The sequence below is a fragment of the Anomaloglossus baeobatrachus genome, chromosome 8 (genome assembly GCF_048569485.1).
Source record: "Anomaloglossus baeobatrachus isolate aAnoBae1 chromosome 8, aAnoBae1.hap1, whole genome shotgun sequence".
Lineage (NCBI taxonomy): Eukaryota > Metazoa > Chordata > Amphibia > Anura > Aromobatidae > Anomaloglossus > Anomaloglossus baeobatrachus.
In genome coordinates this window covers 34903481-34918397 of record NC_134360.1, presented here as the reverse complement: position 1 = coordinate 34918397, position 14917 = coordinate 34903481, and the positions used below count along the sequence as shown (strand labels likewise).

The following is a 14917-nucleotide window of genomic DNA, read 5'->3' as shown; positions in this document are numbered from 1 at the left end:
TGGAACCTGCCGGTAGCGGGGTCATACATGCGGCGCAGGCAGCATAATAAGCCTGTGTTTTGGCACCCCTGCCTTTCGTGGGCGCCATGCTATTATCTTCCCTGAGTAACACAATAGGGTATATAGCCAGAAATCAACTGTGCACCATACAGTGTAAAATATGTATACCATAAACATATAATGTTACACTACTGCACAATGGGGCTAGCACCACAGGTGCTGCTTACCACCCGCTTAAAGCGGTTGTGAGGCCACCAGAGTCCCTGCCTGAGTCTCCCAGACTTTGTCCCCCTCTGCTGCGTCCGAGGAGCTGACAGGAATGGCTGCCGGCGTCCTGAGGAGAGGAGGGAGCCGTGGGCGTGACCCAGAAAGTGCGGGAACTGGTGCCCGCACTGTGCACAGTGAGGGGGGTGGAGTATGCAAAGCATGCTCCAGCCCTCAGTGCTGCTCGTTCTGTGCAGCGTCCCGCCCTTCCCCTGCCTGTCAGGGCTGTGGGCGGGAGGAAAGTAAACTAGGCCGCAAAAAGCCGGGGACTCTAGTAATAAACGCGGCCGCCGTAAAAGCGCGGCCGGCGCGAAAGTCCCCGGCGCACTACAAGTCCCAGCCGCGCCGCAGTGTTTCCCTGGCAGCGGCGGTTAGTGCGGCAGTCCCTATACATAAACACACTCAGCAGCGCTGAGTGTGTAATGGCACATATTAACCCGGTCAGCGCCGCGGTCCCCGGTGCACTAGCACACCCAGCAATGCTGGAGTGTTGCTGTGCGCGGTCCCCACGGGGACACAGAGTACCTCCAAGTAGCAGGGCCATGTCCCTGAACGATACCCGGCTGCTATCCAGCAGTCTCCCAGGAGTTGTGGATGAAGCACGGTCTCAGTGCCTGGAGACCGATAGGATCCCACTTCACCAGAGCCCTGAGGGGGATGGGGAAGGAAAGCAGCATGTGGGCTCCAGCCTCCGTACCCGCAATGGATACCTCAACCTTAACAACACCGCCGACAAGAGTGGGGTGAGAAGGGAGCATGCTGGGGGCCCTATATGGGCCCACTTTTCTTCCATCCGACATGGTCAGCAGCTGCTGCTGACCAATCTGTGGAGCTGTGCGTGCGTGTCTGACCTCCTTCGCACAAAGCAAAAAACTGAGGAGCCCGTGGGAGCACGGGGGGTGTATAGGCAGAAGGGGAGGGGCTTAACACTTTTAAGTGTAATACTTTGTGCGGCCTCCGGAGGCATAGCCTATACACCCAATTGTCTGGGTCTCCCAATGGAGCGACAAAGAAATAATATATTATTATTATTATCATCATTATCATCATCAAGTTCATATCGGATCATCTTCTATGCTAGTATGATGGAAGATCTGTGTTGAGTGCTTGGAGCACAATGTCCCTCACCTGCAGCACTCGCTTTAGTCTCATGGTCTGCAATCTTACAGAATCCTGCAGCTGCATCTCCCTCCTCCTTCCACTCTCCTTTTATATTATTCTTGATTTAATTTATTTAATTTTTTTACCGACTTGACAATGGTTTCCAGGGAAAAGCTAAGCTGCTGAAGAGTTAATAAAATCTAAATTCTCCCCTAATAAGACACTAGGTGTAGATAAATCTAGCCACAGGCCAAAAAAAAAAAAAAAATAAAAGTTGTCACCCTTGAAATTGCTTCAGACATTTAAGTATTTCTCCCAGAAAAGTATTGCAAGTACACATGCTTTTTTATACATGTTCATTTCCGATGTGTATTGCAACACAAACAAAAAGATAGATTAAGACATAATTTCACACAAAACTCCAAAAATGGACCAGAAAAAAAAAAAAAAAAAAAAATTTGTTGTCCCCCTCAGCTTAGTATTTTTTTTTGCACACCCTTTACCATGTGGAATAAATAACGGCAATCAGTCGCTTCTTCTCCTCTCACCTGAAATCTTGGACTCTTCTTTATAAACTCCTCCAGGTCTCATATCTGAAGGCGTCTTCTCTTCTCCCAACAATAATTTTATGATCTCTGCACAGGTGTCTATGGAATGTAGTTATAGACTCATTGCTGCCACTTCAGCACTCTTGTTTCCATCCATTTCTGGGGCTTCTTGAAGTGTTTGGGGGTCATTGTCCTGCTGGAAGACCCATGACCTAGGACATACACCCAGTTTTTTTTTTTTACACTGGACACTACATGGTCACCTAGAATGCTTTGGTAATCTTCAAATTTCATGATGTCTTGCACACAGTCAGGACATCTAGTGCCCAAGGCAGCAAAACCACCAAAACATCTCTGACCTCCACCATGTGTGACTGTAGGTACCGTGTTCTTTTCTTTGTAGCCTCATTCAGTTTTCAGCAAACCGTAGAATGATTTGCTTTACCAAAAAGACCTACCTTGGTCTCATCTGTCCACAACACGCTTTCCCAGAAAGAATTTGGTTACTCACCTATATTTTTGCAAACTGCAGTCTAGCTTTTTTATGTCTCTGTCAGCAGTGGCGTCCTCCTGGGTCTCCTCCATAGCATTTCATTCAGATGTGGACGGATAATTTACACCAACACTGATGCATCCTGAGCCTGCAGGAAAGCTTGAATTTCTTTGGAACATCATTGGAGCCGCTTATCTACCACCTAGACTACCCTGCGTTCCAATCTTTCATCAATTTTTCTCTGCCGTGTACATCCAGGTAGATTAGCTACTGTACCATGGGTTGTAAACTTCTTGATTATGGTGCGTATCGTGGATAAAAGAAACCTCAATATGTCTGGAGATGGACTTGAGAACCAAAATTGTTGAAAATATCTCAAGGTTACAAGTTCTCAGACAGTTCTCTTCCCCTCTTTCTGTTATCCATGCTTAGTGTGATACACAGACACACAATGCAAAGATTGAGTCAACTTCTCCCCTTTTTATCTGGTATCAGGTATGATTTTCATATTGCCCACACTTGTTACTTACCACAGGTGAGTTTGAACGAGCAGCAAATGCTTGAAACAAACTTGTTGAACCACAATTTTGGAAAGGTGGCAACAATTTTGTCCGGCCCATTTTTGGGGTTGTGTGTGAAATTTTGTCCAATTTGACTTTTTTTCGTTCGTATTTTTTTTTTGTGCCGTTTCAATAAAACACACAATAGAAATAAACATGTTTAATTGCAATAATAATTTTCTGGGAGAAATTCAAGAGTGCCAACACTTTCGGCCATGACTGCATGCCCCCTCCACATTACATTTAGAGGAGCTTTTCCGACCTCTTCTTCTACACCCATATACATTAATATGGAGTTGGCCCTCTGCGGATATAACGGCTCCCACTCTTCTGTGAAGATTTTGGAGGCGTCTGTGGGAATTTTTGCCTCTTCATCTAGAAGAGCATCTGTGAGGAGACACTGGTGTTGGAGAAGGCCAGGATCCCAGACTCCATTCCAGTTGTTGGATGGGGCTGAGGTCCATACTCTGTGCGGCCATCATATTCTTCCACTGCCCCTTCCATGTTTGTATGGACCGTGTGCACTGGGCACAGTGATGGTGAACAAAAAAGGGTCTTTCCCCCAAACTGTCCCACAACGCTGGAAGCTTTGATTGTCCATAATGTCTTGTGCTGGAGTATTAACATTTCCCTTCACTGGAACGAAGGGGCAGAGGCCGAGCTGATAACAGCCCAGAGCATCAGCCTCCTCCACCATCTGTACAGTGGGCACAATGCACTCAGGGGTAACATTCCCCATTCACCAAACCCAGACTCCTCCATCAGATGCAGATAGAAAAGTGTGATCCGTCACTGCACAGAATACGTCTCGTCCTGATTCCAGTGGTGGAGGCTTTACACCGCTCCATCCGACACTCGGCATTGTGTCTGGTGACGTACGGCGCGGCATTGTGCTTGGGGACGTACGGCGCGGCATTGTGCTTGGGGACGTACGGCGCGGCATTGTGCTTGGGGACGTACGGCGCGGCATTGTGCTTGGGGACGTACGGCGCGGCATTGTGCTTGGGGACGTACGGCGCGGCATTGTGCCTGGGGACGTACGGCCCGGCATTGTGCCTGGGGACGTACGGCCCGGCATTGTGCCTGGCGACGTACGGCCCGGCATTGTGCCTGGCGACGTACGGCTCGGCATTGTGCCTGGCGACGTACGGCTCGGCATTGTGCCTGGCGACGTACGGCTCGGCATTGTGCCTGGCGACGTACGGCTCGGCATTGTGCCTGGCGACGTACGGCTCGGCATTGTGCCTGGCGACGTACGGCTCGGCATTGTGCTTGGGGACGTACGGCTCGGCATTGTGCCTGGTGACGTACGGCTCGGCATTGTGCCTGGCCACGTACAGCTGCAGCTGTTCGGCCATGAAGCCCCCGGTGGGTGCAGTGTTTGTGCTGATATTACCAAAGGAGGTCTGGACTCTGCAGTTGTGGAGTCAGCAGCTCGGTGGTGACTTTTCTGCCATCTGCTCCTCAGCACTTGGCCCCTCACTCTGTAACGTAACATGGTCTCCATTTCATGGCTGAGTTATTGCATTTCCTTCAACTTCTCAATAATATCACTCACAGGTGATTGTGTAATAATTAGGAGGGAAGAAATGTAATGAACGGACTTGTTACCCCGGTGGCTCCTATTACAGGATGCGCTGATATCAGTGAGCTCTGCACCACCGGACGTTGTATCACAGACAGCATGCAGAGGAGGAGGGGGCGAAGAACCGGAGGGAAGACGTGTGTCCCAATACTTCTGTTTGCAGAGTTTTCCGTGATTGTAGAAGATATATATTTTCTTTTCTATGAACGGCAGAAGGACATCAGTCGGAACAACAAATGCAATTTAAAACACAAAAATAAAGTCCCATGATAAGACAATCCCACGAGTCGACACTATAGATTTTCTTTATCCAGGGAGTGGATCCACATTTCATCTTGATATTGTAGCATAATGTTCTTGGATCAAAGGGGAAAAAAAAACAACCTCCACCGTAAAATGAGGTCAGCCTTCATCTGTGTGTGCTAATCTGGGAATAGGGAATGTGCGGGGAGCGGCGGCCGCGGCTCCAGTACACACCGCACCTGCCATTACTTAAACACACGCCAACTCGCTGCTGACATGCCGCAGTATCGCCGCTGGGGACCGGAGAGCGGTGTTGTGTTATGGGAGCTGGAAATACAGAGACTAACTGGCCGTAAAATCGGGACTCAGCGTCAGACAGCTGCAGGGTCAGCTGCAATCAGACCGCGGAGTAAGCCACTCATCCCCGGCATCGTCGGCACATGAGCTCCAGTAATGAGGCGTTATGTAAGCAGATTACGCTCCTACCTCTTCTCCGGGACGTCAGATGTCAACCAACGTCCGGGCAAAGCTCATTCCAGCAATGAAAAATTCCAGTTTTTAGGAAATGTTTATAAAAAAAAGTGAAGGCTTCAGCAAGACCAGAGAGAAACCAGTGATTACATGCACAATAAGATGGCAAGCACTGCTGATGGCATGGGAAACAGTCATTGAGCTTGTTGTCCACACTTACAGAAAACAGAATTCAGAGGATAATACTAATTTTGGTGATCTGGGTGTATCATCTTCACAATGGACGTTTCATAGGATTGCTTTGCAGCATAGTTTTTGCTTCCATGGGTCTGCCTTGGTGCTGCTGGACAGAATCAGTCTCCTTCCCCCTATGGCAGCCAACACTGCAGGCTCTTCTTACTTTCCTTGCAAAAGGAAGCAGGTCAGAAAGCTCTTTCGGTTCGCTGCCCAACAGTGAACAGAGAAACATTATGCACCTTGCCCAGAGACTGACAAGCGCCGGGAGGGTCCAGAGAGCGACAGGCGCAGGTGGGGAGGGGGTCCAGAGAAAGACAGGCGCCGAGAGGGAAGTGGGGGGGGGGCCCAGAGAGCGACAGGCGCCGGAAGGGTCCAAAGAGCGACAGGCGCCAGGAGGGGGGGGGGGTCTAGAGAGCGACAGGCGCCGGGAGGGGGGGGGGGTCTAGAGAGCGACAGGCGCCGGGAGGGGGGGGGGTGTCTACTAGAGATCGCGACAGGCGCCGGGGATGGTCCAGAGAGAGCAACAGGCGCCGGGGATGGTCCAGAGAGAGCGACAGGCGCCAGGGATGGTCCAGAGAGAGCGACAGGCGCCAGGGATGGTCCAGAGAGAGCGACAGGCGCCAGGGATGGTCCAGAGAGAGCGACAGGCGCCAGGGATGGTCCAGAGAGAGCGACAGGCGCCAGGGATGGTCCAGAGAGCGCGACAGGCGCCAGGGATGGTCCAGAGAGCGCGACAGGCGCCGGGGATGGTCCAGAGAGAGCGACAGGCGCCGGGGATGGTCCAGAGAGAGCGACAGGCGCCAGGGATGGTCCAGAGAGAGCGACAGGCGCCAGGGATGGTCCAGAGAGAGCGACAGGCGCCAGGGATGGTCCAGAGAGCGCGACAGGCGCCGGGGATGGTCCAGAGAGCGCGACAGACGCCGAAGATGGTCCAGAGAGCGCGACAGACGCCGGGGATGGTCCAGAGAGCACAACAGGCGCCAGGGATGGTCCAGAGAGCGCGACAGGCGCCGGGGATGGTCCAGAGAGCGCGACAAGGGCCGGGGAAGAGGGGAGGGGGTCCAGAGAGCGACAGGGGCCGGGGAGGGGTTGGTCCAAAGAGCGGCAGGCGCCGGGGGAGGGTCCAGAGACAAAGACAGGGAGGCGCAGAGGAAAAATAAAAAAAAAAAAAAAAAAATTATGACAAAATTATCTGGCAAAAAAATATCCATCTGTACAGAACATACGCATGTATCAGAGCTTGAGCCACCAGGAAGGTCACTGTATATACGGGGGGGGGGTCCGATTATTGCAGTCCCTCTCACATATACTCCTACGTTCCCCACCTGCCCACACTATAAACCCATGAGTTGTTCTACAATCATAAAACATAACCATAACGACAGAAAGCGACAAACTATATAAATGTAAGTCCCACGTACGGAGGAATGGCCCGACACGCGTCCCACCTGCGCTGCGGCACCTCCAGGGGACTGCTCCCCGCTCTCAGGAAGATGTCCGAATGGTTGGACGAGGAGGAGCTGGAAGATTTGGCCTCCATTCCTGATGGCAGGAGCAGGTGGTCTTCGGACGTCCGGTTCCAGACCGCTGCCTGTGGGGAGGAGGTATGAGTCTTCTTCCTGGCAGGCAAAAGGACAGCAATTAAACCAATAGAGAGTTGGAGGTCCGACCCCCGGGTCCCTCCACCGATCCGAAAATACAAGCCCTGCAACGCAACTCTGCGCAATGTGTTTATATTCAGCTTGTAAAAACAGATCATGGGGGGCATCGGACCGACACCAGTCTGATATTAATGACCTATTCCAACGAAAAGTCATCAATGTACTATGACTGGACAATCCCTTTAAGTCACCATGTAATTATATAGCTGGAAAAACCATTGTTAGATTGTGACGTGCAACCTTTCCACATGTGATAATCATTTTCCAATAGTTTAAGGGGATTAAGACACCCAAACCAGCAGTGCGGGATCAGGTCAACACTTCCGTCCTTTTTCACGCTTGTCATAAGGGCACTGGAAATACAAGATGGGGCGCCACTGCCAAGATAGGTTCAGTCCTAGAGGTGGGACCTGCACCGCGGGGATGTGGCACGGCCACCTGCGTGCGCCGCCGGGATGTAGCCACCTGCGTGCGCCGCCAACATGAGGGCACCTGCCTGCGCCGCCAACATGAGGGCACCTGCCTGCGCCGCCAACATAAGGGCACCTGCCTGCGCCGCTGGGACGAGGGCACCTGCGTGCGCCGCCGGGACGTGGGCCACCTGCGTGCGCCGCCGGGACGTGGGCCACCTGCGTGCGCCGCCGGGACGTGGGCCACCTGCGTGCGCCGCCGGGACGTGGGCCACCTGCGTGCGCCGCCGGGACGTGGGCCACCTGCGTGCGCCGCCGGGACGTGGGCACCCTCTTATAGCTAAGGCTGGTATGGAGGACACTAAAAGTCAATACATTAAAGGGGTTTTCTGGCTTTGCGACGCTGCAGCTCATTTCCCACCATGACCAGACGATAAGACCTCAATACCATAAGGCCAGAGACCCCCTTTAATAACACATCCCCCCCCACCCCGCTGCCCGTTACTCACCAGATTGCGTGGCTCTGAGCTCCGAAGTTGATCAGATCTACAGATTCACAGTTCGTATTTCCGAAGGCACTGGGGGAATCTTCAGTAATAACCGAGAAGTCGCTGCTCAGGCTGGTGGCGCTGCCACGGTCCCGAGGTTCTGGTGGCAGAAGCGGATATAATCCACAAAATACAGTCAAATCCCTTTTAGTCGGGCACCAATTGGGTCAGGAGACATTTGTAGAGGTTTATCCACTACATTATAACATTACAGTGAAATACAACACTACCTACTTAGTGCACAGAAATCCTCTGCCGTCAGACCCGGATCCCGAGGCTGCGAACTTTTCCGCCTGCGAAAAAAAGGTGAATATTACAGGAAAGGAAAATTGGGGGTTAGTCCTCAACAACCAAATATAATAGTAAAGCTGCACAACATTAAGAAGTATTGGGGGAATGCGGCGCCTGTCGCGTTCTTTACAATGACCCCCATTTGGTAAACATCATGGTTTGGGGAAGAGCCGAGATATTAAAGAAATATTAGCCGCCTCTTATCCAAGATTAACAAGAGGAGACAATAAAGTGAAGGAGCAAAATAATTGGTTGAGTGTTAAAAGGGGCTTTGTCTGGGTTTAAGTGACTGATCTCACCTGCCCCTAAGACTTTTTGGTTGTGGGGTTGAGACGAGGTGGAGAATAACCTGCTCGTGCTGCCTTTGGGGAGCGGCGGTGATCGTACGTGACTGTCCGCTTCATCTCCGGGGTGGGGGCAGTAGAGAAGCAATCGACGTGAGAATTCGTGGAGGAAAGACTTAACAGCGGGGGGATAGTGGCCGCTTCATCCCCCTATGGAGTAAGTTTGTCTGATATTACAAAATAAGGTCTGGGCAAATAATGTGTGGTGTCGGCACAAGAGGTTGTGCGTCTGTGACCAGGAGGACTCGAGGGGGGGGGGCACCTACATGTGAGCCTTTTTTACATTATTGGGGGGGGGGGGGGGAGAATTGGGGGGCTGTGGGTATTGGCTTCTCCCCCACCTACTCTCACTTCTCACCCATTTACATTCAATCTATTTTCCCCATTTGTTGTGTGGTTGATTAAATCTACTGTTCACGGTTATCAGCCAATTTCAGCACTACGGAGGTTTGACTGGTAAAAGGTTTACTGCAATGAAGTCCTGGAAATTCCACAAATCAGAAATATTAAAAAAGGGGGAGTTGCCATGTTTAGAAAACCCACTTTTGTTGCCCCTTTAAAGACCCTTTTAAAAAGGGAATTTGTCATCAGAAGATGACCAACAGCTTAATGTCAGGATTAGGTCTTAAAAGAATTACCAATAAAAACACACAGACGTCTTGAGGAGGAGGTGGTGAGCTTTGACATTATCTATTGTCAAGGAGGGATCCTGTGCCATCTACTCTATATAGAGGTGTTATCAATCATTATACAGGAGGAGGAGGTGAGCTGTGATATCGATTGTGAATGTTGAACCCTGTGTTATCGACTGTATATAGAGGTGTTATCAGTCATTGTAAAGGAGAAGGTGAGCTGTGACATCACTTATTGTGAATGGTAGATTCTGTGTTATCTACTGTATATAGAGGTGTTATCAGTCATTGTAAAGGAGGAGTTGAGCTGTGACATCACCTATTGTGAATGTTGAACCCGGTGTTATCTACTGTATACAGATGTGTTATCAGACATTGTACAGGAGGAGGAGGTGAGCTGTGCTATCGATTGTGAATGATGGATCCTGTGTTATCTACTGTATATAGAGGTGTTATCAGTCATTGTACAGGAGGCGGTAAGCTGTGACATCACCGATTGTGAATGGTAAGTTATGTGCTGTAGATAGAGGAGTTAGTCATTGTACAGGAGAGGGAGGAGGTGACCTGTGATATGTTACATTGTACATGTTGTGATAAAGAGAATACTGACACGTTATCCATATAGAACAAGACAAATAAGCTCAATTTCAGACTCAGTAGCCAGTGTGAAAAGTGCAGGATTTCTAAAGAGATGTTACATAACCAGCAATAAATGGAAAAAAAGGTTTTAAAGAAGGGAATTTTGTTACTTACCGTAAATTCCTTTTCTTCTAGCTCTTATTGGGAGACCCAGACGATTGGGGTATAGCTACTGCCCTCCGGAGGCCACACAAAGCACTACACTAAAAAGTGCAAGGCCCCTCCCCTTCTGGCTATACACCCCCAGTGGTATCACGGGTTCTCCAGTTTTAGTGCCAAAGCAAGAAGGAGGAAAGCCAATAACTGGTTTAAACAAATTAACTCCGAGTAACATCGGAGAACTGAAAAACCGTTCAACATGAACAACATGTGTACCCGCAAACAACAAAAACATCCCGAAGGACAACAGGGCGGGTGCTGGGTCTCCCAATAAGAGCTAGAAGAAAAGGAATTTACGGTAAGTAACAAAATTCCCTTCTTCTTCAGCGCTCTATTGGGAGACCCAGACGATTGGGACGTCCAGAAGCTGTCCCTGGGTGGGTAAAGAAATACCTCATGTTAGGGCTGCAAAACAGCCCTCCCCTACGGGGGTGTCACTGCCGCCTGCAGGACTCTTCTACCTAAGCTGGCATCCGCCGAAGCATAGGTATGCACCTGATAATGCTTGGTGAAAGTGTGCAGACTGGACCAGGTAGCTGCCTGGTACACTTGTTGAGCCGAAGCCTGGTGTCGTAATGCCCAGGACGCACCCACGGCTCTGGTTGAGTGGGCTTTTAGCCCTGAAGGAACCGGAAGCCCCGCAGAACGGTAGGCCTCTAGAATTGGTTCTTTGATCCATCGAGCCAGGGTGGCTTTAGAATCCTGCAACCCCTTGCGCGGACCAGCGACAAGGACAAAAAGTGCATCGGAACGGCGCATGGGCGCCGTGCGGGAAATGTAGAGTCTGAGTGCTCTCACCAGATCTAACAAACGTAAGTCCTTTTCATACCGGTGAACCGGATGAGGACAAAAGGAAGGCAAGGATATATCCTGATTAAGATGAAATGAGGATACGACCTTAGGGAGAAACTCCGGAATGGGGCGCAGCACTACCTTGTCCTGGTGGAACACCAGGAAGGGAGCCTTGGATGACAGAGCTGCCAGCTCAGACACTCGCCGAAGCGATGTGATCGCAACGAGAAACGCCACCTGCTGTGACAGGCGAGAAAGGAAACTTCCTTCAGAGGCTCGAAAGGCGGCTTCTGGAGAGCAACTAATACCCTGTTGAGATCCCATGGATCTAACGGCCGCTTGTACGGGGGTACGATATGACAGACCCCCTGTAGGAACGTGCGCACCTTAGAAAGACGTGCTAGACGCTTCTGAAAAAACACGGATAGTGCCGAGACTTCCCCCTTAAGGAAGCCGAGCGACAAGCCCTTTTCTAACCCCGATTGCAGGAAGGAAAGAAAAGTAGGCAATGCAAATGGCCAGGGAGACACTCCCTGAGCCGAGCACCAGGTTAAGAAAATCTTCCACGTTCTGTGGTAGATCTTAGCAGAGGTGGACTTCCTAGCCTGTTTCATGGTGGCAACGACCCCTTGGGATAATCCTGAAGACGCTAGGATCCAGGACTCAATGGCCACACAGTCAGGTTCAGGGCCGCAGAATTCCGATGGAAAAACGGCCCTTGGGACAGTAAGTCTGGCCAGCCTGGTAGTGACCACGGTCGGCCGACCGTGAGATGCCACAGATCCGGGTACCACGATCTCCTCGGCCAGTCTGGGGCGACGAGTATGACGCGGCTGCAATCGGATCTGATTTTTTGCGCAGTACTCTGGGCAAGAGTGCCAGAGGTGGAAACACATATGTGAGCCGGAACTGCGACTAATCTTGCACTAAGGCGTCTGCCGCCAGAGCTCTGTGATCGCGCGATCGTGCCATAAATGCCGGGACCTTGTTGTTGTGCCGAGACGCCATTAGGTCGACGTCCGGCACCCCCCAGCGGCGACAGATTTCCTGAAACACGTCCGGGTGAAGGGACCATTCCCCTGCGTCCATACCCTGGCGACTGAGGAAGTCTGCTTCCCAGTTTTCTACGCCCGGGATGTGAACTGCGGATATGGTGGATGCTGTGTCCTCCACCCACATGAGGATTCGCCGGACTTCCTGGAAGGCTTGCCGACTGCGCGTCCCCCCTTGGTGGTTGATGTATGCCACCGCTGTGGAGTTGTCCGACTGGATTCGGATCTGCTCTCTTTCTAGCCACTGCTGGAAAGCTAGTAGGGTAAGATACCCTGCCCCGATTTCCAGAACATTGATCTGAAGGGTGGACTCCTGCTGAGTCCACGTCCCCTGAGCCCTGTGGCGGAGACAAACTGCTCCCCACCCTGACAGACTCGTATCTGTCGTGACCACTGCCCAGGATGGGGGTAGGAAGGATCTTCACTGTGACAATGAGGTGGGAATAAGCCACCATTGCAGAGAGTCCTTGGCCGTCTGGGAAAGGGAGACTTTCCTGTCCAGGGAGGTTGACTGCCCGTCCCATTGGCGGAGAATGTCCCCTTGCAGTTGGCGCAGATGAAACTGCGCAAAGGGAACTGCCTCCATGGCTGCCACCATCTTCCCTAGGAAGTGCATGAGGCGCCTTAAGGGGTGCGACTGGCCTTGAAGGAGAGACTGCACCTCTGTTTGCAGTGAACGCTGCTTGTTCAGCGGAAGCTTCACTATCGCTGATAGAGTGTGAACTCCATGCCGAGATACGTTAGTGATTGAGTCGGTGACCGATTTGACCTTGCCAAATTGATGATCCACCCGAAAGTCTGGAGAGTCTCCAGCGTAACATTCAGGCTGCGTTGTCATGCCTCGAGGGAGGGTGCTTTGACGAGTAGATCGTCCAAGTAAGGGATCACCGGGTGTCCCTGAGAGTGCAAGACTGCTACCACTGCTGCCATGACCTTGGTGAACACCCGTGGGGCTGTCGCCAGACCGAATGGCAGAGCTACGAACTGAAGATGGTCGTCTCCTATCACAAAACGTAGAAAACGTTGGTGCTCCGTAGCAATTGGCACGTGGAGATAGGCATCTTTGATGTCTGTTGAGGCAAGGAAGTCTCCTCGAGACATTGAGGTAATGACGGATCGGAGGGATTCCATCCGGAACCGCCTGGCGTTCGCATGCTTATTGAGCAGTTTTAGGTCCAGAACAGGACGGAAGGAGCCGTCCTTTTTTGGAGCCACAAAGAGATTGGAGTACAAACCCTCGCCCTCGTTCCTGAGGGGGGACAGGGATCACCACTCCTTCTGCTCTTAGAGCGTCCACCGCCTGCAGCAGGGCATCTGCTCGGTGGGGAGGTGGGGCCGTTCTGAAGAATGGAGTCGGAGGACGAGAACAGAACACTGTCCTGTGCACGTGAGCACAATGTCCGTCACCCACCGGTCTGTGACCTGTGGCAGCTAAATGTCGCCAAAGGCGGGGGAGTCTGCCATCAACCGCGGATGCGGAGAGAGAGAGAGAGCTGAGAGTCATGAGGAGACCGCCTTGGTAGCGGTTCCTCCGGCTGCCTTCCTTGGGCGTGATTGAGCCCGGCCGGAATCTGAGCCCGTCTGAGGTTTTGTAGCCCTTTTGCACGAGGACAATTGGGACCTGCCCGAGCTTGGGAAGGACCGAAACCTCGACTGTACTTTTAGGACAGCATTAATAGGGTAAGTCGCAGTGCAGACATTGCGGAGTTACGGACGCCTCTGCGGTACAGATGTACATGTGCTCAAGGCCAGCTGCGCAAGAACAGCTGAAAAGGTTAGGTTGCCTATACGGCTGTGAATGCCGGAGCAACCGACACGCCGATAGCCTCCTAGACAGATTTCAACCAGAGTCCATCTGTCTGTGAATGGCATCTTTAAGTGAAGCCCCATCTCCAGTGCAACTATGGCTCTAGACGCAAGCCTGGAGATTGGAGAATCCACCTTTGGACCCTGGGTCCAGCGCTTGACCACGTCAGGGGAAAAGGGATAACGTGTATCTTAAAAACGTTTGGAGAAGACGCTTATCTGGTAAGCGTGGTGTTTCTGGACTGCTTCTCTGAAGTCAGCGTGGCCAGAAAAATACTCAATATCCGTTTGAGATACTGAAAAGGGACTTCTCCTGCTGTGAAGCTGACTCCTCCACTGGGGGAGCTGAGGGAGAAAGATCCAACCTTCCATTGATGGACGCTATAGGATCATTCCGTATGGCGTTACCATCCGGTGTATCCGGATTGATAGCGATGTCAGGATCAAAGTCCTGGAGAGCTGCCTTATCATACAGAGAGTCCTCCTGGGACCCCCCCGTTCCAAATGAGGTTGGTCAGGAAGATTGCCCATGGCCTGTCTGGACTGCAAGTCTCTATCTTATGACAATATATCTGTCGAAACTGCAACTCCGTCCCTGTCCTTGGACAGGGATGACAGGTGGTTTCTTTGGCCACGACTAGTAGAGACCCCGGCAGACGAAGTGCTAGAGACCCTGGCAGACGAAGTGCTACAGGGGAGCATGCACACAATGGGACGGTGTCATGAACAGCATCCCATGTAGTAAAAACAGCACTGAAAATCTGTGTTGCTTTTTTGCCGCTGCCGACTAGCCATCTAGAAGTATATAGCCAAGATTGGTGACCGTACAGTGCAATGTATAGCATACAAGCATAAAGTACAAATGAACACTGCAGCACAAGCAATACAAGCAGCATAGAAGCCTGTGCCCTGGCACCTCTGCTCTTCTGCTGCTGTAGACTAGTCATCTAGGGGAATATAGCCCAGAAGAGTGACCATACAGTGCAATGTATAGCATACAAGCACAAGTACAAATGCACACTGCAGCCCATGCAATACAAGCAGCATAGAAAAAAACCTGTGCCCCAGCACCCTTGGTTTT

The 14917-nt window shown here is 51.4% G+C and overlaps 1 protein-coding gene across 5 annotated transcripts in view; it reads right to left on the bottom strand.

Annotated features, from left to right (window-relative positions):
• MTMR14 (myotubularin related protein 14) overlaps positions 1-14917 on the bottom strand; it is a 101109-nt gene that overhangs the window by 33237 nt on the left and 52955 nt on the right. For 3 of the 5 annotated variants that reach the window (XM_075321437.1, XM_075321433.1, XM_075321435.1), the window contains exons 15-17: positions 8356-8414; positions 8083-8221; positions 6924-7121 (exon numbers count right to left, since the gene is read on the bottom strand). In XM_075321437.1, coding sequence (XP_075177552.1) covers positions 6924-7121; positions 8083-8221; positions 8356-8414 — 396 coding nt within the window. The remainder of the gene's footprint in view (positions 1-6923; positions 7122-8082; positions 8222-8355; positions 8415-14917) is intronic. The other 2 variants (XM_075321434.1, XM_075321436.1) reach the window with 1 other exon arrangement.